This window comes from Giraffa tippelskirchi, chromosome 6 (genome assembly GCF_054371585.1).
Source record: "Giraffa tippelskirchi isolate mGirTip1 chromosome 6, T2T-mGirTip1v1.2.pri, whole genome shotgun sequence".
Lineage (NCBI taxonomy): Eukaryota > Metazoa > Chordata > Mammalia > Artiodactyla > Giraffidae > Giraffa > Giraffa tippelskirchi.
This window is the reverse complement of record NC_137280.1, coordinates 124,409,838-124,435,468: the sequence shown is the minus strand read 5'-3', so window position 1 is coordinate 124,435,468 and position 25,631 is coordinate 124,409,838. Positions and strand designations below refer to the sequence as shown.

The 25,631-nt window shown below is 45.0% G+C and overlaps 1 protein-coding gene across 1 annotated transcript; it reads right to left on the bottom strand.

Annotated features, from left to right (window-relative positions):
* Positions 1-19,406: 19,406 nt before the first annotated feature.
* IGIP (IgA inducing protein) lies at positions 19,407-24,449 on the bottom strand. The gene has a single exon (XM_081497038.1). The coding sequence runs from the start codon at positions 19,741-19,743 to the stop codon at positions 19,582-19,584; it is 162 nt and encodes a 53-aa protein (XP_081353164.1). The 5' UTR covers positions 19,744-24,449; the 3' UTR covers positions 19,407-19,581.
* Positions 24,450-25,631: the final 1,182 nt, after the last annotated feature.

Below are 25,631 nucleotides of genomic sequence, written 5' to 3'. Positions count from 1 at the left end.
CTTCAGGTGAACGGGAAAACTGTGGGAGACATACGTGGCAAGCACTCACCTCTGGGGAAGCTCAGAGGAGACAGAGTGGCAGCAGGGTAGGTGTCTGGGCCCAGGTTAGAGGCTGTGGTCAGGCAGACGGTTCACCTGACCCCATCCATCTCCAGAGCTTCCTGAGGTGGGGATGGGGGCCAGGGCTCCCATAAGTGCTGCTCCTCAGATGTGAGGCTCTGAACTGTAGGCCCCTCCTTGTCTCCACGGAGCAAGGAAGTCGCAGACACGGAATGACTGGGGGACCAGGGCTGGGATCTCACCTTGGGCATAGGGTGGCTCAGGGAGCCTTAGCGCTGTGTCCTGGGAAGGTGTGGGGTCAGGGGACAGGGGGAGGGGAGGCTCCCTCAGGGCTGCAGAATCACCCAGGCTCTCTGACCATGGCTTGATTTCTGGTCCCACCTTTCATGTCCAGATGAACTGAGGAGGAGGCAGAGGGTCTCTTGGGACCCAGGTCCCAGATGCTAAACAGATATAGAGTCTGGAGTTTGCAGCCCAACCCCGCATCCCAGAGCCTGAAAGCCACTTAAGACTACAGAGCTGGTCCCTCTTTGCCGACACACCGGTCAGGCCTTGTGAATTCCCAACTCCCCAGGGGAAGAGGAGCGCACTGGCTCCTGATCTCCTCCCCTAGCGGTTTGTTTGAGCGGATATCAAACCAGCACGAATACAGCCGTACGCAGATTTGAAAACAGAGCTCATATGCAGCTTGAGACATAATTTAACCTTTAATTCTGACTTTCAGGGTCGCAAACCCCCCGAAACTGACCAAATCAAAGCAAAATTAAGTGTGTGTGATTGACTAGCGGCGAGTAGAGAGGTACTGTTTCCAAGACTCTCGTTGAAACGAAACATAAACTTGACTTTCTTTTATTCAGTGGTAGAAATACTTACCTAGAATGGATGCAGGCTAGTGTGTGGGCACAAAAGAATTTAAACACACACATGTTTATCACCAACTCTGTCAGGCCCGACATGTTTTGATAAAGGCTGATTTCGGTTCCAAAGAGCAGACTGTTTTTCTACGGAAACAGCATCTCATCGAGATCCTCAGCAAAGCCAAGGCCAGGGCGCAGGTCCTGAGCCGCCGGGGTCTCCGCCGGCAGGCCTAGACTGACCGAAATGTGGTCCTAACCGGCTGACCCAGGAAGGAGCAGACATAAGTAGTTGTGAACCCACTATTTCGTTTTGTTTTCCTGAAGCCAACTGTGGCCCTTCAGTACACGCCCGGGCAGCGTGTACCGCGAGCCGGCTCGGGTCCGAGCGGGTGGAGGCCGGCTCCAACAGGTGCGGCACGGGTGTGCCCGGCCAACCTCGCGCGGGGTCTCTCCCTAGCACCAGCACCACCACCGGCCCGCGCAAGACCGGAGCCCCAGGGCTTAGAGACCGGCTGCGCACCGCCCGCGGCCGCTTCGCAGGGGTGGGGAGAAGGCGGGAGGCCGAGATGCGTCCTCCCTCGCACCCTCCTTAAATTCCAGCGTCCTCCATTTGCTGCGCCCGGGGTGCGGCCTATTCAGTCGCCGTCCCCAAAATCGGGGCGGCTGTGAGAGCAGAGCTAGGGCTGCCCGGAGGGCGGAGGGAAGGGAGTGCTGCGAGTCCGCGGGGCAGTGCCCTGTGCGCGCGGAGCTGAGCGCGCTGGCTGCCCCGCCACCTGTGCGGGCGCGCGGCGGCTGCGCCCCCGCCCAGGCCTGGGGCGCCCAGAAAGACCGAGCCAGCCCGAAGGCGGGGCTGGAAGTAGCGGCACGGCCCAGCCCGGCTGCGGCGACGGGAAGCTGGGAGGTTCTGGCGGGCGCGAGTTCCCTGACCGGGCCTCCCCCGAGCGCTGCGTCGGCGCCTCGGGTGTCCCGAAAGCCTGCGGGCACCCTATTCACCCCCTGGCGGCGCCGGGGACACGGCGGGCACCTCCGCTGCCACTGCCACCGCCGCGGAATGAGCTGTCCACAGTAGCACTGGGCGCCGCCCGAAGTCACGCAAGAATCTGTCCCAGGGCTGCGAACCGGGAGGCAGGTGGCCCTTGGGAGGGATGGAGGGGTGGTGGAGGGATGGAGGCAACTATGAGGTCTGGGCGTGTTCCTGGGATCCACGTCCTCTACAACCCGCGTGCGCTTCTCCGCCAGAGCGGTGGCTGACACCCAGGGACCTGACTCCCGACTGGTCCTCCCTCCTTTCACCCTGGAAATGAAAGCTTCCCTCTCATCTTCACCCGTTTTGGGGAAAGTTCCTCTGTCTTCCCTCCCGGAGTGAGCTGACAATGGGCGCCTCGGAGGCCCAACCACACCGGGACCTGCCACTCCTCCCACCTTGTGCGCAGAGCCCCGAGGCAGCGCTAGGTTTGAAGAGGGTCAGCGTTCAGCGCGGTTGCGAGCGCTGGCCTAAGCTTTGTAGGAGGTAAAATTCCTTGCCTTCTGGGTGCTTCCAGTCTCAGAGGACAAACACACTTGGGAGACTTTTGTCACAGCAAGTGATCTGGCAGCAGGAGCTTCAGGAGCGGACATCGTGGAGATGGGCTAGAGTGTGAACACTAGAGCCAGCAGAACTTGCCAAGTGGACAGGGTTTGGAAGAGCAGAGGGAGAGGGAGGGAAAGAGGGAAAGATGTTCCGAGTCCAGTGGAGTGGTGTGGAGGGCTGGTGTGGGAGCGCTGGGGAGCAAGGAGAGGCTCTGCCTGTCAGGGTGGGCTTCTGCTGGAAGCGTCAGCTTCTGCAGTGGGGCACACAGAGGGAGAAGGCAGCGCTGAGGCTAGGCGCCCTCTGGGGAGCAGCAGCGGAGCCTGCTCCAAGGTGCTGGCTGGGAAGGCTGCCACCTGCACAGTTCTGAGTGGCTTCTTCAAGAGGCTGGGTCATACATTACAAAAATGAAGTCCCGGGTTGCACTCAGAGATTTCTGTCCAGAAGGAGGAAGCCCAGGTTATGGAAGGAAGAGGGAGCAGCTGTAGGCTAGGTCCAAAGGTGAAAAGAGTAAGAGAGTGAGGCGGGAGGGGATGGTGAAGTAGCTCCGGGATAGGAAGGAAGCGTCAGGCTGCGTCCTGGGGAGGAGGAAGCGGAAGGGTAGAAGCCCCTATGAGGGGCCAGCAGGGGGCGCAGGGGCCCCAGAACCTCAGGCCCACCAGAGCCAAAGGGTAGTTGACAGTCCGGCTTTGCCAATTTCTGCCCCATTGCACATTCCATTTTCCTTACCAAAGTCATCTCAGGTAATTCAGAAGAAGGCTTCCCACTCAGCTTCTGGCTTTGCACTGAAGATGTGGCAAACTCAGGATGAAACTTCTAAGCCTCACTGTGCCCTCCTTCCCAAATGTGTCTAGGTCTTAAGAGCTGCTGGTATCTTGCCTCCGTCTCTGACTTAGAAAAGCTATCTTTCTGGCAGTGGAGACAGTCACTGGGTCATGTCTCAGTAATGTGGTCTTCCCAGTTGGCCTCAGCATCCAGGAAGGCCAGCCTGGAGTTGGATTGCTTCATGGTAACCTCTCATCCTCACTCTGGGGCAGGCTCCGATACGGTCAGAAAGTCAAGCCTGGCAGACAGAGAGTGAAGAGCCCACAGGCCCAGGCACTGGCTGTACCGGCACTTCCACGAGGCGGACTGAGACTGCCCAGATGTTGAACTGAGAGAGTTAGGAGCATGATGCCCCAGCCACCGGCTGCAAAGAGGGCTTTGGGAATGGGCTCCCCTGCAGCCCCATAGTCAGACGGTGGCAGCCCTCGAGGAGGGAGAGGGAGAGGGTAAGCGCTGTCACCAAATTCTGCCCTTGTGATCAGGGCACTCCACCAGCGAGGGCCCAAGGAAGCACCATTTGAAAGAAAAGCCAGGGTCAAAAGTCTTCTGGTGGGACTTCCCTGGTGGTCCAGTGGTTAAGACTCTGTGCTTGCAATACAGGAGGCACAGGTTTGATACCTGGTTGGGGGACTAACCTCCCACATGTCACTCAGCCAAAAAAAAAAGTCTTCTGGATTAAGAGTGGAGTGGGGTTCTGGTGTGTGCAGAGACGGGGTTGGGGGAGGGGAACAGAAGGAGGGGAAGGGTCCTGGCCTAGCAAGAACTGAAGAACTGCAAAGGCCAGTAGTGCTCTTTTGCTCAGGACAGACTTCCTTCCCTTTGCTAATAAATCACAATTAAAGGAGAGCCTCCATTTATTCATGCTCTGCTTGAATTCCTCCAAGGTCAACCACTTGCAGTTTCCCCATCTTCTAAAGGGGCCTGGTGAAAACAGGGAGAAGCATGCACATTTCTTCATAGGCAGTGTGGGAGTGGGGATGGGGGACATGCCTGAGGGTCTGTGTCCCTGGCTACCGTTACCCTGCTCTCCCTTGGAACATGCCCCAGAGGGGAACATGATCCCCCAGCCACCTTTCCCTGCCAACTTGTTTTTAAAATTTACAAACACAGCCATCAATATCTAAGTCCCTACTATGTGCCAGGCACTGTAGCAAACATGTTCGATGCATGGCCTCATCTGCTCCTCACAGTAGCTTGAGGCCCCATCATCCCTACTCTTTGACTGGTTCCAGTTCCCAGTCCCAGCCAGGCACAAGGGGTTGAAGTCTGTTCCCTATACTGATATAGAGGACACAGTCCAGTCTTGGCGTCACTCACTGTGTGGTGGCTCAGTAAGTATTAATTAACTTTGAGGACAAGCTGCACTTTGACTTACCTTTGGCTAATTAAATAAACCTGCCATGTAAATCAGCAGAGGGGACAGAGAGACAATAGGCTATTTTGAAGAGAAATTGGGCTGAGGGACAGTAGGACTGTTGGCCTTCAAGTAGAAATTGATCTTGGCCTGCTCTGGCTCCCTTTGCGTTTCTTTGAAGCTTGAGCCAGAGTGGTGGGATAAGGAATTACCCTTCTTAGAGAAAGCCTCCCCTCTGAAGTCCTGGAGAACTAGGAGGAATGAGGCAGGACACACATGTACACTGGGCCCCCCATGCCCACAACCACAGGAGAGTTCTGTAAAGAACAGGGCAGAACCACCCAGTTCTCCCTCTCCCCTCCCATTCATCCTCATCTTGAGTTGTCATGTCCCTGTGGTCCTGGGTTGGCTGCAGGTGACCTGGGGCCCAGGAAAGACAGGCTCTGAAAGCCCCTTCCAACTGTTCCTGGCAGGTTTAGATTGTTGGGGCTGGCAGGCACCTTGTTGGGCTCTGCTTCCTTCTGCTTCTTCCTGAAGATAATGAGCCATGGCAATGGCCCAGGCCCTCTGGAGGCCCAGATCCTCCTCTGACCAACTGGAAGACCTGGGGCAGGCCATTTAACCTCACCAGGCCTGGCCCTACTCCATTAAATAGGGAAATAGTAATGTGAGGCTCACAGGGGCCTGTGCACAAAGTAAGGGCTCAGTAAGTTGTAATTGCTTGATGATGATGATGACTGTCTCTGGTTCATAACAACCAACTATATCCCTAATAATGCTGGTCTGTCTTGAGATGTTGCTGGAGTAGCTACTGCGTTTGAGCCCTAAGCTGTCACTTTGAAGATGGATATTTTCTATGTGGAAAAAGAAAGAACAGCATCTCAAAATAATGTCATGAAGTTAACATGTAAGAATAGAGTGAGATAAGGTAAGGGTGAGGGCAAGGGCAGAGTACAGAAATTGCTGAGAATGAATGTGGTGGTGTGGCAGGACACCCATGTCCCTTCCCGTCCCATGTAAGCCCCTAACTGCAGCCACGTTGGAGCCTTTGCCCCTCAGAGCCCTCACCCCTTTCTCCCTGGGATAGTGTTGCCAACTCTAGGGGCCTGTGGCTCATAGCAAGCAGTCCCCCACACTGTCCTCTCCTAGAGGAAGCCACACGGGTCACCATGGTGGGCCACAGGAGCCCTGCAGAGTCCCCCAGAACTGCCGAGCAGGCACAAGACAAACATTTACATTCAACACACTGGAACGGGTCAGATGTGGTTCTCAAAAAGCTCAGACTTGCAAGCTTTGGAGAAGGCCCAGGTTTGGCTTCTTTTAACTCCTAAACAAATTCTTGTGGGATTTTGCAATTACTTGTGACAATCCCTCTCCCTGCCTGGGACTTTGATTTCAGATTTAGACATGTAAAACTGGGTGGCTGGCTGGGCCTTGAGCAATGTGCTGGGTGTGGTGGGAGATGGCCAGGGAAAATTCTTTGTAGCATCTTGTGTTTGGAAGCGAGATCTCTAGGAATCAGATACTGCACTTATGTTTGTGTTATAGAACTTTTCAGCCCCTGTAGCGGATTTCCTGTCGCTGAAACCAGTTCACTGTGCTGTAGTGGCTCCTTCTGTCCCTTGGAACACAAATGTCTAGAAATCATTTTCTCTAAGAGTCTTATGTGGGAGTGACTTTCCAACCACTGTGACAAATTCCGCAGTCCTTACACTGAAATCTTATCCCCTAGATAAGCGGCAGGTGAAGATGTGTCAAGGGGATATTTTAGTGCTAACTGGTGCTGACCTGGCCCAGTGGCACCTGGAAGCAGGAGGAGGTGATACAGAGACAGCCAAGTGGATGCAGAAACACAAGAGGAACATGGCTGGGCAAAGCGTGTCTGACAGTCGGGACTCTGTGGCCTTTCTTGGTACCCAGGTGCATATGCAAACTCTGGGCAAACTGCCTAGGTCTTTGTGTTGCCATTGTACCTGCCCTTAAAGCACCTTCAGCTATTCTGGGGAATGAGGTGGGGCCCTAGACCCCAATCAGGCTCCTGTTTTCCTACTTCCTGGCTATCACACCTGCTGTGAGAGCCCACAGAACTTTAGTTCTGGCCCTTTAGGCTTTCACACTGGCAACAAGACAGCTGGAAAAGGCTATTCCTGAAAGAGTTTTGAGCAGAAGGGCTAGGACCTCTTGCTTCACCCCTAGGCCTCTGGCAGTCAGTCGAATCTAACAACCTGCCTCTTGAAGCTGTTGCACATGACAGAAATCAGGAGTCGCAAATGGCTGGGAATTCCTGGACCCTCTGTAAAGTTGAAGGTGGTGAGCAGAGTCACAGGCTAATATCTGCTGGCAAATCTGGGGAAACAGGCTCTTGCTTCTCATGTAGGCAACAGGCACAGAATCACTAATACTGCTATACCCTCAGATACCTGTGAGCTCTCCTTCCAAGTTATCATCTTTTCTGGATGAAGCTGAGCAAGTACATGGAACAATGTGAAAGAGAGGAGGTCAGAATGGTGGTGTTTCAGGCCAACCTGATTCTTGGGGAAATCTGGACTAAAGAAATCATTAAGCAGTTCTACTCTAAAGAGTAGACAGATTCCAGGAATGGGATATAAAGGCAGAGGGTAGAAGAGACGGGATAATTCCCCTAAGTACTTTCAGGTCTTGGAAAGATAAAACTTGGAATTCCTGAGCAAAATCAAATATTCAATTGTTTCATCCATCTCTGAGTGGGAAGAGGGAATGAATAAACTAGAACCATAGCACATTGAAACACAAGGCTCTGGTGTCTCAGGGCACTGGCCAATGGCCACTGAGGGACGGTGGGGGTCAGGAGAAGAGAGAGTATCTCTCCTGGAGGCCCTTAGGAACACATCTGAGACATTCTACTTCTGGATGAGAAGATTCGATATCATAAAGATATCGACTCTCTCCCAACTTAATTTGCATAATAAATAAAATCCCAACAAAATTCCAATAGGACTTGTTAAAAGAAATATGACAAACTGACAGGGAAGTACATTTGGAAAGAAAACATATGTAAGAATAAAAAAAAACAGTGTTTGGAAAAAGAACAAAAGAGAAAAATACATTGTATCAAGACACTCAAAGCTACAACTATTAAAATGGTGTACAGACTTTATTATTTTGGGGCTCCAAAATCACTGCAGATGGTGACTGCAGCCATGAAATTAAAAGACGCTTGCTCCTTGGAAGAAAAGTTATGACCAACCCAGACAGCATATTAAAAAGCAGAGACATTACTTTGCCAACAAAGATCTGTCTAGTCAAAGCTATGGTTTTTTCCAGTAGTCATGTATGGATTGGAGAAGGCAATGGCACCCCATTCCAGTACTCTTGCCTGGAAAATCCCATGGACGGAGGAGCCTGGTAGGCTACAGTCCACGGGGTCGCTAAGAGTTGGACAACTGAGCGACTTCACTTTCACTTTTCCCTTTCATGCACTGGAGAAGGAAGCGGCAACCCACTCCAGTATTCTTGCCTGGAGAACCCCAGGGACGGCGGAGCCTGGTGGGCTGCCGTCTATGGGGTCGCACAGAGTCGGACACGACTGAAGCGACTTAGCAGCATGTATGGATGTGAGAGTTGGACTATAAAGAAAGCTGAGTGCCAAAGAACTGATGCTTTTGAACTGTGGTGTTGGAGAAGACTCTTGAGAGTCCCTTGGACTGCAAGGAGATCCAACCAGTCCACCCTAAAGGAAATCAGTCCTGAATATTCATTGGAAGGACTGATGTTGAAGCTGAAGCTCTAATACTTTGTCCACCTGATGTGAAGAACTGACTCACTGCAAAAGACCCTGATGCTGGGAAAGATTGAAGGCAGGAGTAGAAGGGGATGACAGAGGATGAGATGGTTGGATGGCATCACTGACTCAATGGACATGAGTTTGAGTAAACTCTGGGAGTTGGTGATTGACAGGGAGGCCTGGTGTGCTGCAGTCCATGGGGTCACAAAGAGCGACTGAACTAAACTGTACAAGGAATATAAAAAGTTCAGTGCAACAGAATAGAGAATCCAGACAGTCACATGAATTCATGGGACATTTGAATATGAGAAGAGTAGTGTTTCGAGTCACTGGTAAGAAGATGGCCTACAGGATAGATAATTCTGGGCAGCATGCCAGAATTTCCCTCTGCAAAAAAAAAAAAATTAGATCCCTAGCTCACACCATATATGAAAATAAATTCCACATAAAGGACTAACACAGAAATACAACTATAAAAGAAATATAAGAAAATATGAGAGAATACGTTTACTATCTGGAGATGGAGAAACCTTCTTTAAAAACTACAAAATACAAAGCCATAAAGGAAAGGATAGGTAATTTGATCAAAATAAAAAGCCTCTGTAATAACCCAAGAAACTATTATGAGGTTAGAAGGACCAGTCGGCCTGGGCCGAGGGGTAGTTCATTCTGCCTGGGAGCAGACTGTGAGACCGGATGGCCTCGGAGGGCTTTCCTTTCCTTACAATTCCTTCGTGGAAGTCAGGGTTCAGGAGGAAGCAAACACCAGAGGGTAGCTGTTCCCATTGTTATCATCCTTAGAGCCCTACAATCGAGAGGCAACTGAAGTCACAGCAAAACGAGTGGGTGAAGTGCATCAGGGTGCAGGAGAGGAGCAGTGAAGCAAGATGGATGGAGCAGAAACACTTTTGCTGGCGCTGGGTAAGGAGGGGGAGGAAGCGCTGACCCTCTGGCAGACATCATGGTCTCCAGACTGTAGGCTCACCTTTCAAAGAGGGGAATGTGGCTCAGGCAGCTCCTCCCAGGACCTCATTTTTCCTGCATAGAGAACTTTTTGGAAGAGCTTTTGGAGAAAATGTTGGCCTGTGTGGCCTTTAATACCTCCATCTGAACCCTCAGCTCTGTGGGGATCACAGCAGTCCTGGGGTGATGGCCCTGCCCAGAGCTCCAGTGGCAGTGAGGATGGAAGCACCCGTGTTCTTGGGGGAGCTGGAGGACCTTACACAGTCTGATGACTCCAAATCAGAGGCCTATGTCCTGGAGACTTGACTCTGTTTCATGTCTGGAGAATATTCCAAAAGCAAAGTTGAAATTTGTCTCATGGAGCTTCTGTCAGTAAATTCACCTTACAGGGATCATGCTGTGCTCTTGGGGGAGTCCAGGGAACCACTATGTTCAGTTACTTTCAGCTCATACTTCCTACTTGTGAACTGACTCTGAGCTCAGAGCGTGTTTGCCTGATTCAGGTAGGAAGACAGCCACATCTTAGGAAACCCTTGCTGCATTCTGAGGCCATCCAGGGAGCTGGGTTGAGCACATGGACTTGGGGTTGGAGAGGAGGAAGAAAATTCTGAGCAGGGAGAGAGATGCCATTTGTCAACAGGAACAAGTAGCTGAAACAAGGAATGATAGGTATTGAGAAAAGCAGGAGATAGTACCAGGACTGGCCAGAACTGAAATAGACTCTGTGATAGAATCATATTCCAAGAAGCAGCAGACAATCTCAAAGGCCCCAAGTTGGCCTTCAGAGCTATTTTTCAGGATTTGTAGGGTAAGGGGTAAGGAGTAAATAAGCACAGCTGGGGATAAGACCGGAGCACTTCCTCTCATGAAAGGATGCACAGGGGTAAGGAGAAGCCACTGGCCCCAGGGAAATTTAAAAAATGGACTATGGAACTTAGATTTATTGTCTCCAAAAGTAAGGATACAAAGACAAAGCAATGTAAAAACTGTGGCTGAGTGCCAACTATGTAACAAGCAACCAAATTAGGGCCATGTAAAGAGACCCCGTAAGGAGACCCCACTGTTACTACCACCAGCACACACCTAGCACAGTCACTCAACCCTGTTTCTCACCTCTGAGACAACATTAGACCAGTCCCCCCATGTGGCACAAAATACCACAGTTTAGAGTGCTTTATAATATCGCAACCAAAATTCAGGGAAACAAGGGATATTTACCTAGCTCAAAATCCCCAACTCCCCAACTGGATAGAGCAGGCTCCAACCAGTCACCCCAGGTCCAATAAAGAGAATAACTCACTTTCCTCCAAGCCTCAGCAACCCCACTTGCGGGCCCTTTTCATTAACAGTCCTGCTGATCAGCCAAGCTGAAGGATGCAGCCTCTTAGAGACCCCCTAGAAGACGATTCTATTTCTACTCTCAGATCAGGACCAGTGATTCTGAACCTATTTGGGCTCTGACTTCCCTTGAGAGTTTTGAAGAAAACTATGGATCCTCTTCTCAGAAAAATGTACCTTGCACACACAGGTATAAACTTTTGTAGAATTTCAGGAGCTTCGGTCTGGTGCCCTGTGACAACCTAGAGGGGTGGGACAGAGTGGGAGGTGGGAGGGAGGTTCAAGAAGGAAGGAACATATGTATACCTATAGCTGATTCATGTTGATGTATGGTAGAAACCAACACAACACTGTAATTATCCCCCAATTAAAAATAAATACATTTTTAAAAAACTTCAGGAGCTTTACAGACCCCCAAAAGCCCCAGCATAAAAATGTCTGCCAAAGGCAAATCTCTCCTTTCCTTATGCAAGAGCTATTCCCCAGGGCTGATTAACTGCTATCTTAGATGTCCAACAGGTGAATTAATATTCAGCATTGACCTCTAGTCATCCCATGCCCTTAGCAGATGCTAGATTCTCTGCTGTTGCCTGTAGCCAGAAGGAAGCAGAGCCCCTGCTCGGAGACCTCATTTTGTTTTTCAAAAGAGCACTCTGCTCCACCATCGCCAAAAAACCTCAGACACTCCAGGCCTGGAGCAGAGATAGTGAGAGGCAAACCAAAATGGAATCTGGTCTGGTACACAACTAGGCCTGTGAAGAGGGCACCACAGACTGGATCCTCCTTGGGCTAGTAGGAGAAAGGAATGTAGGAAGGACCAAAACCGAAATAGGAAGGGGTCAGAATGGGTTCCCCTCCTTTTAGCTAAATGCAGACTAGCTGATCACTCTAGAAGAGGCGCCTACTCTTTTTCTGTCTCCTCCACCTGGGAACTCAGAGGCTGTTGGAGGAAGTGCTCCTATCAACTACACAAGTTCTACATTTGTCTCCCTTTTGACCAGCAACCTCAACGAGGAAAAGGATGATGAAAGGATTTATGGAACACTACTCTGTGCTGTAATTTCTTCACATGAATTATTTCATTTAATCTTCCCAATGATCAGATGAAGCAGGCACTCTTATGCCATTTACAGATGAGGAAACTGAGACCAGGAGAGGTTAGGTAGAGTTGCTGAAAGCCACAAAGCTAGTAAGTGGCAGAGACTGCATTTGTATCTAGATCTGATTTCAAAACTAATATTTTTAACCTCCACCTCCATGCTCCTTCCTCGAAGGCCAGAACTCAAACAAAGACCCTGAAAATCCTCCAAAGTGATGGTCTGTCTCCAAGTCCTTGCTTCCACTTCCCTGTCCTCTGCCCACCATGCAGCAGCCTGGCTCTCATCAAGGACTCACTTTACGGCAAGTTGGTTGAAAACCATCGAACTCTCTTTCTTCTCTCTGTATGACTTTGCTATTTGAGTCCATATTCCATAGCCCTAAATTTATCTTGGAGCCTAAATTTATTTTAAACTCAGCTGAGCTCAGGAGCCTCATTTCCTCTTCAGGTTTAGAATGAAGGAGGGAGGTTCTTTTTCACTGCTGCTCTGGAAGGCTATTGGGGGAGGGGTTCGTTGTCACAACTCTCATTTTAAAGATTGGGAGGATGGCACTGCCCTTGTGGTCTAGTGGTTAAGAATCTGCTTTCCAATACAGGGGACGTGGGTTTGATCCCTGGTCAGGGAACTAAGATCTTACATGCCTTGGGGCAACTATGCCTGCATTCCACAACTGGAGAGCAGCAGGAATGCTGAAACAAAAAGCCCGAGTGCTGCAACTCAGATGTTACGAAGCCAATAATAAATTAGTAAATATTTGAAAAATAAAAAATAAAGACCAGAGGGAGGGCCAAGGAACAGAGAATAGAAGAGCCAGGATTTGGTGAAATGTCACCAATGATGTTGGTGCTTTATGGAAGCCATAATTCTCTAGACACCTCCCAGCTTGTGGCACTGGGAAATAGGGAATATAACTCCTTGAAGAGCTCGTCTCCTCCACTCCCTCAGCTAGGGGATTCCAGGGAGAGTGAGTTCCCAGCTCACCAAGAAGCCCAGAATGCTGCCCATCGAAAGCTTGGTGGCCAAATGCTAATGCTAAGTCGCTTCAGTCGTGTCCGACTCTGTGCGACCCCATAGACGGCAGCCCACCAGGCTCCGCCATCCCTGGGATTGCATATTGAATGGCTGGAGCCCCAAACAATAGTGTTTTGGGGGGCAGATGGAGGCACAGTGGGCATCAAGCGATCTTTTGAGGCCAGGGTTATTGCCCTTTCCCCAGAAGCTCACCTAGAGATGAAATACCTAGGGAGAGGAGATGCTGAGGCCCATTCAGAGATGGGAGGTACATGAAGCTAGGGAGAGTTGGCAGCAGGCAGAGAAGAATCATCTCATATTCAGGGTCCCTGTCCTATGCCACCTGTTGGCCAGAGGTGAGATAAAACAGGATGACAGTACTTGCATTTAACATGGATAAGGAAGTCAGCCCCAGAAGCACTCCGGGCTTCGATGAAGTCTAGCTGCTTAGCTAAGAGATGTTTACTGAGTATCTGCTGTGTGCCAGACTTATCCAGGTACTGGGAATGCCTTAGTTTTGCCCTCACAGTGTTAGCCTCCCAGAAAAAGAAAAAACAATTTTGCACTAGGAAGCACTAGGAAGAAAATGGAAATGGAGCTGTGAGGGAGAAGGATTGGAAGGGGGCCTCCTTGAAAGAACATGAAGGCTGATGCCTGTTTATGAAAAAGGGCCAATGTGAGAGGATCTGTAGGGAAGCATGTTAAGGGCAGAGGGCAGAGCAAGGCCGAAGACTCTCAGGTGGCAACGGGCTTCATGCATTTAAGACGTGGGAAGATGACCAGCTTGGCTTAAGAGGTGAACATAGAGGTGAAAGGAAGGAGACAAAACTGGGGAGTCAGGTGGGGCCAGGTCATAAGGGCCTTGTAACCATATTTATGGACGAGCTGCTGCATGGAGAACAGACTGCAGGGGGCAAAAATGCCCACAAGGAGACAAGTGATGAGGCTGTTAGGTGGGAAAAGGGGTGACTATATACGATTTGTTGTCTAAACCAAGATACTTGTACAAGCGAACAGGGGTACCACAAACAGTCAAACAGGGACAACAGGAATAACCAGGCCTCGGCACTGACAAAGCTCTAGTTGCAGTCATCTTCCCCAGCCGGGACTGTCACAGGAAGTGCCGCAGTTTTTAGCAGTTCTGTCCTGACACAGAGCTCCCAGCTCCAGGAGATGGAATCACTTTTCTGTTTGCCCAGGCCCTGGCCTGATGCCCCGTGCCTGAGCATTTGGTTTTTGTCTAGAGGCCATGGGTTACAGTTGCAGCACAAATGGGGCAGGAAGCCCTTTCCCCTGTATTCTCTCATCCGGGGGCTGCCCACTCTCAGCGACAACCGACAGGACAGGAATGAAAGAGCGAACAGGGAGTGTGTGGCCACCACTTCTCAAGGCGGTGTGGAGAGACTGGAAGCCAGAGAGGCATGGACAAGCTCTCAGTTCCAGAGCAGGGATTCTTAACTCGGACTTGAGGAGGTCTGTGAAGCAGGTGAGAGGGTCCTAACCTTTCATCAGATTCTCAAACCAAAAACGCCAAAAGAGATAAAGAACCTTTGCTTTAGAGAGTAGGGGTTCTCACACTTCAGTGTGCATCAGTCTCCTGGAAGGCTTGCTACAATGGGGACTGCTGGTTTCAGACAGGTACTGATTCAGTTCTGTTTGGAGTGTGGACCAAGAATTTGTACTTCTAACAATTTCCAATGGGGTGCTAATGCTCTCGGGTGAGGGAACACACCATGAGAATCACTGCTTTACAGGATACCAGAAACATGAGGGATTATGAGTGTCCCTTTTCAGACAAGAGTTCTAATAGATACCATAGCCTCTAAACCAGCCCTAAGTCCCAAAGAATTTCATATTTTCTATTTGGAAGAAGCCCCTAGGAGAGTGACACTCAGGACCTTCCCTTAGAGCTCAGGAAGCATCTGGGAAATAGCATTTTTAGAGGATGCTAAGTGCCTTCAGAAACGTTACAAGCCCAAGCAAAACTCTAAGCTGGAAACTACATGGCTGGCCCTGACGGATCCAATTACTAGGCCAATTATTGGCAAGTAGTGAGGTTTAGGGAATCTGGGCAGACCCAGATCCTCTCCTGGAAGCTGCCTCCTGTTCTCTTTTGAGCCTCTATCTGCAGCCAAATGGGCCCAGATAGGAGGTCAGCCATAAGGAAGACAGAGGGTGTCTGCTGGGGGGTATAACCTGGGGACAAGAAAGGAATCAACAGCTCCACTGGACAGAACTGAAGGGCTCATTCACAGGGCTCTTTGATCAGGTCATTGTGATGAGGATGAGAAGAGGCAGGAATAGTACCCAGCGCTGTACTTTAAGCAAGAGCAGTGGAGAGAGGCCTGGAAGGGCCATTCGCCACGTTTCCTCAGACCCTGTCTGAGTAAGTCACTCCCCCATAAAAGTGGAGGGGGAAATGAAAATGTAGATTCATTCATGAATCAACTTTCAGAACAGGAAGTGTGGCTTGTGAGTTATACAGAGAAATCTTCCTTTACTTCAGAGAACATTGGTTTTGCCCTCCAGCTGAATACATCCTGAGCTAAGGTACTGTCAGAGTCAGGGAGACCCTAGGAGTTAGGGAAAGAGGAGGCGCTAGAGCGACTGAGACCAAGGGTGTCCTTGGGCATCATCTGCCAGGACTTGTGACTTGAATTCTGTGTGACCTGGGCATGTTACTTCATCTCTTTGTGTCTTAGTTTCCTCTTCTGTAAAATGGGGATAATAATAGTGCCTGTTTCATAAGGTTGTAGTAAGATTTAATGAAATAACCTAGACAAAACACTTAGCTTGCATATTTTAAGCACTCAACATTGAGGTGTTTTTTTTTTTTTTTTTTTTTTAAAGAGAGGGGCTTGGAAAAATTTAGGATGGTGGCAGTACACACTCACCCTCCAGTGTCACTGCCAGAGGCAGAAAGAGAAGGCCGGCTGAGCCTGGAGCTGCTGCCAATCCCCCTGGGAGGCTGACAAAGAAATTCCTGCTTCCTGGGGAAGGTCTGAGTTGTGAGCTAAGCAAGCAGGGAGAGTCAGGATCCCTAGGATGGTGGGGTTAACTGGACAACTCTGCTGGCTGTGAGGTGGGGATATCCTGCTCTTTTAAACATTGCAACATTCAGTGAGCCTTTTTGTGACATTTTCTCACTGCCAACCTAAGTGCCAAATGGCCTGATTTGAACAAATCAAAATGAATGAAAATCAAAGCTGGTAGGAAAATGGGAATGATGTTATTGGAAACTCTCCAGAGATTTGAGAAATTAAGGTAAAATCCCCATTTTCAGAGAGAAAAATCAGTGGTTCTTTCTCAAGTTCCTGAAATGTGGCGGACAGCGCTGAAGTAAAATGAAAGCAGTAGTGCCTGTGCTGACCCTGAGGTTAGCTAGCAGACAAAAAGAAATCTCTCGTTCCTCCGATCCTATAAGAGCAGAACCTCTTCCAAAACCTAGTACCCCAAATCAGAAAGTCCTGTCTGCTTAGAAAGAAACTGTTACTGGCACTAGGAACAGAGAGACTTCTAAAAAAATCATGCAAAAGAGCCAAAGTAAATGACATACTACATGGTTAAATAAAAGTTAACATCCGTTAGAGGTGGGGGTGGGAAGAGATTGCCGATTTTATCGCTTTAGAAAAGTGCTAAATAAAAATGGCTAACAGTTCTGTTGACCATGCTGGGCCCCTTTCCTCAGGGGCTCCCATGGGCCCATAAGCCTTGCCCTAGAGTTCAGACCCATCCCAAGTCTGGGATGTTCCCCTTGCAGCCCTGTAACAGAACCTCACCTCCACCTCTCCAAAATGACCTCAGGGCATATTCCCTGAGGTCAGGGATTCCCATTTGGAATCTTTCAAAGATTAAGGCCACGGGACAGTTAGAAAGGGGCCTGGCTTCCTGCTTTTCACTCCCTTTTACGTCACCACAAATCGTGGCTGGAGTTTCTACCACAATCTCCAATACTAGAGAGTCCTCCTCTAGGACAAGCCCAGGAGTTTGTCTGACTCTACATTGAGGTGAGAGGGGAAATCTTTAGGAAGTGCCCACCTAAATCAGAGGCACTGCCACCTGCCCTACCCATGCAAAACAGAGGCCCCTCCGCTTTAAGTTTTCATACAGCACAGTGTCTGTGTTATTTTTACAGGAGTTAGTGGTTGTCAGGTGTGGAAGCTGGTCCAACAGCTGGCTAGCTGTGACTATCTGTCTTTCAATAGCTAGTCTGCTGCTCTCTACAAAGGAGAGCCATTTCAGCAAGAAAAAATCCAAACGACAACAACAAAGCTTTCTTGGAATTTACTCAAAGAAGCCTGAAACTGTGTTGCTGTGAACATGAGATATTTCAATGACCATGCATCTGTTTTTAGAATATAATTACTGTTATACACATGTATATATGTATATTTATTTATTTGGTTGTCTTTTTTTTTTTTGGCCATGCTGCACAGCATGCAGGAGCTTATTAGGTTGGTGTAAACATAACTGCGGTTTTTGCATTGTTGAAATTTGCCATTTGATATTGGAATACATTCTTAAATAAATGTGGTTATTTTATACATCATTTTAATGTTCATTTCTCTTTATTTTTTGGTAATGACTTATTAATTGATGTTTATTTTATATTTATTTGAGACTATGGAAATGGTAGACAAAAAGCAAATTTGCGCGATTTTCTTATTTGAGTTCAAAATAGGTCGTAAAGCAGCAGAGACAACTTGCAACATCAATGCATTTGGCCCAGGAACTGCTAACAAATGTACAGTGCAGTGGTACTACAAGAAGTTTTGCAAAGTAGACGAGAGCCTTGAAGGTGAAGAGCGTAGTGGATGGCCTTTAGAAGCTGACAACAACCAAATGAGAGCAATCACTGAAGCTGATCCTTTTACAACTACATGAGAAGTTGCTGAAGAACTCAATGTTGACCATTCTATGGTCATTAAGCATTTGAAGCAAATTGGAAAGGTGAAAAAGCCATAAGTGAGTGCCTCATGAGCTGACCGAAAATTAAAAAAATCGTTTTGAAGAACTGTCTTATCTTATTCTATGCAACAACAACAAGCCATTTCTCTGTTGGATTGTGACAAGAAATGAAGAGTGGATTTTATATGACAACCAGCTCAGTAGTTGGACCAAGAAGCTCCAAAGCACTTGCCAAAGCCAAACGTGCACCAAAAAAGGTCAAGTCACTGTTCGGTGGTCTGCTGCCTGTCTGATCCACTACAGTTTTCTGAATCCTGGAGAAACCATTACATCTGAGAAGTATGCTCAGCAAATTGATGAGATGCACAGAAAACTGCAACGCCTCCAGCTGGCATTGGTCAACAGAAAGGGTCCAATTCTTCTCCTTGACAACAACGCCCGACCACATGTTGCACAACCAATGCTTCAAAAGTTGAATGAATTGGGCTACGAAGTTTTGCCTCATCTGCCATATTCACCTGACCTCTCGCAAACCGACTACCACTTCTTCAAGAATCTTGACAACTTTTTGCAGGGAAATGCTTCCACAACCAGCAGGAGGCAGAAAATGCTTTCCAGGAGTTTGTCCTATCCCTAAGCATGGATTTTTTACACTACAGGAATAAACAAACTTATTTCTCATTGGCAAAAATGTGTTAATTGTAATGGTTCCTATTTCGATTAATAAAGATGTGTTTGAGTCTAGTTATAATGATTTAAAACTCACACCTCAAAACCGCAATTACTTTTGTACCAACCAAAATAGCTCCCCGACCAGGGATTAAACACATGCTCCTTGCATTCAAAGAGCAAAGGAAAAAATCTTCTATTAAAGTGTGATTTTTGCAGGAACTTTGTTTCTGCAACCACTTGTTCCAAGCCTTCTCATATCCAGCCTAAAAGTAAGGGAAAGCACCAGAAAAGATAAATTGAGGAGAGAGCAGAAATCCAAACCTTCAACCCCATTTCTAAAGGTTGAGGAAAATACCATACAACTGAAGCCACTGCTGGTTTTTGAGTTAGAGGCCAAAACTGAGATAGCTCTTTTTGGTCAGATAATCTAATCTTCTATGAGAAAGTCCCATTAAAACTATTCTGAAGGATCACTTCTGTGGCACATTTTTAATGGTAACTTCTTTCACTAGAAGAGCAGTTTCAAAAGGATCTTATTTTCAAGCACAACTGTTATTTTCTGCAGAGGATTCTCTTCATCTTTTGTCATGACTCTTTTGTAACCCAAACCAACTTCAAATTTAAACGACAAAAAACAAAAAGCTTCCAGTGGAAAAGGGGCATAGTCTATGGGAAAAGTTTTTCCTTCTCTTTAGTCGTGATGGCTTGGTTAACCATCCCACCACCAAGCACTTGCCAAAGTGCTTTGGCAACTGACTTAAGAAGCAAGATAGGGAAGCCATTCACATAAAATCTAATTTGTTTTAAAATAAAATAGGAAAGTTTTCCAGTGTGAGACAGCACACCTAATGCCTGCAGCAAATTAATTATCAGACAAATATACCCACTACTGAACCCTTAAAATGGTTTTTGTCTATCCAAAAAAAAAAAAATCCAAGAGCAACCATAACCACCCCCACCAAAGGCACTGAAACAAAAGACTGATCTGTTTATACAGTCACATGAAAAATAAACATCTTTATTTTTTTGCCTACTTTATTTCATTTTTTTCAAATAAAATTTAAATCTGTACAAAGTATACTGTTACAGTATATATTTTTTAAGAATCAATGCCTAAAAGAATCACAATACTTCAATAAGCAGTACAGCAGACCTCGCTAGTTTCAGCTTTGATATTGAACAAACTCAAGCCGGCTGATGCACAACACATTTGCTTGGTTTCCACATGGTGAGTTCCCAGCACTGAGATGGGAGAACATGACAGCAAGTATGGTTATATTACAGCCCGACACACTGCGCTTCTTCATGTGATAATAACTGCACATATTTAATACAGAATGCTCAAATTTACTTTTTAAATTGCATTTGCTTACTTCTTAGTTGGCAAAATTCAGCATTCTTAATGGGGTCCCCAAACAGTGCAAATTAATGATATTCTACTGTATAATTGGCACATCTCCAATAAGGATTAACTTGTAAACTCAAAGAATATTACAACTTTGTCCTAAATTTTAACTAATATACATCTGGTCCATTTAACCAAAGTCATTTTGGAAAGATATTAAAGAACAATTCTATTTCTGAAAGGATATTGTTTTGACCATTCTTTAGAGAAGATAAATTTTTAAATTGTCATTAAAATGTTTTACTATAAAAATTTTACAAACTTGATTAGAAATTTCAAGATTATGATTCACAGCAGACAAATACAAACTGTTCATATTCCAACAATACCTACTCTTAGGCTTTCAGAGCACAACCATGTCAGCTGTGTTAACTAAAATTTTGAACAGTGTACTAAATTTATAAGTGGTGCTGGGTCTAGCAAGTGTAAATACACAGTATATTTTAATGAAAAGAATTGTCTTCTTTATACTTTATTTGTTTTCCCATAAGGAAACATTAATGTTTACATTCTTTAATAAAGTTAATCTTACATCAGAATATAACTTAATACTGTCAGCAACAGGGACCACACACAGTAAATAAGAAGCACATTTAAAATAAGTCTGAATTCACATAGATTAACATTTGTTGGTTAATAAAATATCGACAGTATTACAATCTTACAATATTTACAGTAAGAAAAATCTAGAGTAATATATACCTTTCACAGCAGGATTCCTTTTTTTAAATTATTATTTCTTCCAGTTTGGGATTGTGTATACACAAAAAGCTCAAATAAAGCAACTCTGCAATATAATCTTAAAATAATGGCTACTGAGGGAAATTCTATCACAACCATTGAAAATAATGGTGACTTTTCACGGAGTCTGTGGCATCTGAGAACCTAGTTAATTAACCAAAGTCTTGCTCAAACCAGCCTCAGTTACCCAGATTAAAGCTGCAGAACTCCGGCCTTCCCTGACTGCTAAAAACCCAACAGATTTTCTCAACATGCTATAAGAAAAGAGGGAAAATAGGTTTCAGTTCATACCTCATGGCTGGAAGCCTCTGACCAGTGTACATTCCCAACTTAGGCTAAAAAGAGGGCCAACTTCATCCCTAAATCATCACAAGAGTTTACCTTCCAACTACAGGGCACTGTGACACCAAGCTCACTCATTCCTCAACCTTCCAGCATTAGGAAAAGGCATGAACTTGGCCCATATAATACACACCAGCATCTTAAAGACTTGGGATCAGGGCAAAGAAATATACCAGTGCACTCTGCACTGAGATCAACAGGGAAAATGGGAAGCGATGCACATTTCTGATTAGAATGGCAAGAAGACCCACATCCCTAAACTGGAATTTGGCCAGGGCATCAGAGTTAGCACCCCCTCTCTGAGTACCACAAGCGATTAGGATGTGTGCTCTGGGCCTCCTCCAAGAGAGAGCATCTACAGGAAGTAACACCATGTGGGACATTAGTTCAGTGATGACTCCCAAGAAAGCAGATACAATTCTTGAATCTGGGGCTGTCCACAGCTCCTGAGGTCACTCATCAGAGCTGTGACCTGTCCCAACCCTGCTTAACTTTAAGAGATCTGATGGGCACAGAGCACTCAGGGATACGGCTGCTGGCTACTTTGGACTCTAGATCTCACAGGTAATCAACAGGCATCTGAGATTGAATTAGCAAACTGTACCATAGCTCCTTAAACAGACACTGTCAGGTTTGAAATCATGAACCTTCACTGTCAGGTCAGAAATCAAAGTGGGAGTTTTCCCACATCAGCCAAGGTTATTTTGTCAAAACCTTAGAGCAGTTGGACAGTTTTTCATGTTGCAAGTGATTAGTTTACTTATTTAGTCAAGCTGGATTGCAAACCAGACTGATTTATTTAGTTAGCTTTGTTTTTTTGATTCTTATGTATGTGTTAACCCAAAGCTGTTCTATTTGGGCTAAATACACTGACAGAGAAAATTCAAATGACAAAAGTTCTCTGCAAACTTTTGTGGCATTTTCTTTTTGGATGTCAATGCAAGATCTAAAGGTATTTCTACCCAACAAAGTCTGTTTAAGTTGTTTAATGTTATTTCCTTTTTGGTCCTATACAGAATGCTATGACTTCTATATAGGTCTGAATGCTGCTCCATGTAGATTCCTTCTGTATATCTAAAAATATATACTTTTCAGTAGTTCAATACATGGTTAATCTTCCCACAGAGGAAGATTTTTGTAATCACATGTTGCAAAGTAGAAAAACATCTCCTTTCTAAGAAAGGAAATACGTATACTTTCCTATTGTACACTTTTGAATAAGCCCAAAGGCATGCACCAAAAATCATTATTAAAACTCATACATGCACTAAAATGGTATACAGTTAGACTTAAATAAGGTGCTGCTTTTTCAATTTTTCAATTTGAAGAAGACATTTTGTCGTTTGTTGACTCAAAGATCTCTCCCCACCCACCCACCCCACTCCACAGCATCAAGAGAGAAAAATAAAAAGTATGCATAAACCTTTAAACTATTCTTTATAGGGGGAAAGGACAGATATATCAACTATCCTATTCATAAACTGGATTCCTAGTTTTAAATAAAAACAATATTTACTGGTAAAAATTGTCAAAGCTAATACATCCAAACAAATGTTACTAGTAAATAATGTTCTACATAGAGAATAATTTACTTTGGTTTTATGTACTTTCTCAAAAACAATACCAGTGTCCCATACGTCACCAAACTGATGTGTTCCAGCAAAGTTGTAAGGCAAATCTTTTTCTTCCCTAGTGACATCTTGTTTCCCAATAGACAAAACTAAAATCTTTTGGTGAGGAAGGGGTTAAGATAATGGCTAACCCCTTGGCATCCTGAGCATTGTGGTTTATCAAACTCTACCCTGCTAGAAGCTGTCAGGCACCCTGACCCCTGCCTTGAACCAGGATTGGCTCCCATGTCTAGAGATGCCCTAACTCCTTAAAAATAGCTCTCAGAACTTTGCTTCTCTCTTCCTTCTGTCTGGTTGTTAGAATGTCTTAACAAAGCTGTCTAGAATGTCACATTTTGCTAGTAGGGGTCACCATCTAACAGTAATTCCAATCTGAAATGTTTTATGAAACAATACTTAGTTCCTAATTTTATCAATTAATTGCATTAAAATTTTCTCTATGGAGTTTAGAGCAGAGATCCTTAACTTGGATTCCAGAAGATGCGTGATGCCCCTGAGGTTGTATGCAGAATTAACTGTGTATGTGGTACTTTCTTTCTGGGGAGAGGGTCTATCACTTTCATCTGATAATCAAAGGTATCTGTGACCCCAAAAAGGTGATACAGGGACTTAAGAGGGCTACCCGTAATTTGTTTTATACTAGGATTGGGAAATGGGGACAAAAAAACTAAAAATGTCCTCAAAAATGAGGGGAGCATATTGTTGATCTTTTCCCTTTATTCATATTTGGGAAATAAGTGCTTCAAACTAGAAAAAATAATTAAGCTGATTAAACCCTATTTAAAAATAATCAAAGCCACTTTCTAAAATTTTTTCATTTTCCATATATGATAAATTTAGCCTCCAAGAAAAGGTTTGGAGACTGAATATTTCTCTTTTCCCAAAGAAAATTCATAGATATACTACTGATCATCATCCACATTTAACCCAAGACAACATAAAAACTAAGACAACTATAATGATGTAAGCCTTTAAGTTATAGTTTTGAATAAAGGATTATCTAGAGTCAAATACACATTTGTCAACATTCATTTCCCAAAATTGGTCCATATTTAGATAACTACCGGGCACATTTCCACTAGATAAACCTCAAGTCTGAACAATGGAAGTTTATAACTTTCTACCTCAATTAAAAACAAAGCCACAAAGTTCCACAATAGAGTCCAGCCATACACATTCACACTATGTCATAGAGAACTTTCTCATTTCAAATACATCACTGAATTTTCAACAGAATTTGCAAACTTAAGATCCAGAATAAATAGCAAAACGTGCTGAGAAGAGCATGTCGAGAATTAAAACACCACCCCCTGCCGCACCCCTTCCATCCAGAAACACACTCAGGCATTCCAAAAATAAACCAGCTCTGAAGAGAGGCCTCTAGCTTGTTGGTTTTAAGTATGAAGCTCGTAAAAGGCTATGGGAGAGGGAATATAAAATGAAATAATAATTTACAAAAAATAATTTCAGTCAAAACACATTTCTGTTCTATTGACAAAACTGTCATCTTTTTTTTTGTTTTTTGCAATTCCAAACACTGTAGCGCAATCTCACTAAGACAAAAAATATGTTCACAGGTACGCTTTTTGTTCTCCTACTCTTTCTAGAGTACATCTTGAGGTTATAAGAATGCCTCTAGTTAAAATAATGTCTCTTATCCCTTGCCACCCCCCTCCTCAAAAAGTGAGTCAACCTTGAATTCCAAAAAGGAATATTCATCTAATATAGTTATTTCAACACCAGTTATATCACATAGACCATAAGGAAACTCCATGAGTATTATGGAAAACTACATGAAAGAGGGAGCTGCCACCTGCCACCCACTTCACTTTCAGTTTTTTAAGCCAATGCTCAGCTAAACTCAAATCTCATTGACTTCACTGAAAACAAATTAACACTCCAAAATCAGGCCATTTCAGGCTGGAAATTGGATCTCAAAGACATCACTTCATATATATATATATATATATGTATGTATGTATATATATTTTTTCTACCCTAACTTTCACTTTGTCTATTCATAGTTTAATAAAACTCACATTTACAAAGGATTTTATTGGCAAATAAAGGCCCATATTAAAAATTTTATCAAAACAAATTTTTGTTCTACATAGCTAACACTACGAAATATCTTCTTGGACTTATAAAGAATATTTAGTTGCATATAAGTTTTGCTTTGGGTGGGATATTGAAAACGTAAGAAATTAGAAAAGACTAGAAACAAAAGTGAAAGTGACTAGTCTTAACTTTCAAAAAATCAAGTGCAAAGATAAATAGTGCAAATAATGAAAACTAGAAATTTTATAGGCAACTTTACAGTCTTTCCTGCTTTTGCACTTTTACATATTGACAACTTTATAAACCCTAACAACTGTATGCAGCATGGAAATGGGCTATCATTTATCTCCATTGACTAGACTCAAGGAAGCCTTTCAAAGACTTGTCTCACAGTCATTTAAATCACTGGTTCTTGACACAGGTTTGGGAATTCACTTCTTTTTAAACAATTCCTAAGGGAGGGGTTATTTAAGAAGGCTCTGCACTGACTTAAGTTATAGTATGTAACCATCATAATTTAAAATCTGACATATAATACTACTGGATGAAAATCATACTAACTGCCAACTCTACAAAATAAGTTAAAATAAAAATAATTGTTATTATTAATGTATTTGACATCTGTAAAAAAAATTACATTCCAGATACAAAATCAGAACCTCTTTTTTAAAAGTTATCTTTAAGAGGTTTTATCACTAAAATATACAGATTTGGGTAAAATGAAACATTAATCTGTCAAAATCACTGAGAATAAGTCCATACCAAACTAGAAAACAGTTAATTCAAATATACTTGAATTGTATAACTTTAAAAACAAGTATTATAGCAACTTTTCATCTTATCAAAATGTTACTGGTATACTGAGAACAGAAATCTGAACACAATCAGTTTCACCCTACAAAGGACATAAGAACTTCCAAGATACACTAAATTATATTATTAATATTTGCCACCAATGAACTCTTGGGAATTCTACAATTTTAAAGTAACATAGAAAGTGGAAAAATAAACAGAAACTTGAGTTTGAGGGTGGGTA

What these genes read in the sequence shown, in the direction of transcription:
- IGIP (XM_081497038.1), bottom strand. Translation starts at nt 19,743, where the DNA reads ATGTGCAGTTATTATCACATGAAGAAGCGCAGTGTGTCGGGCTGTAAT.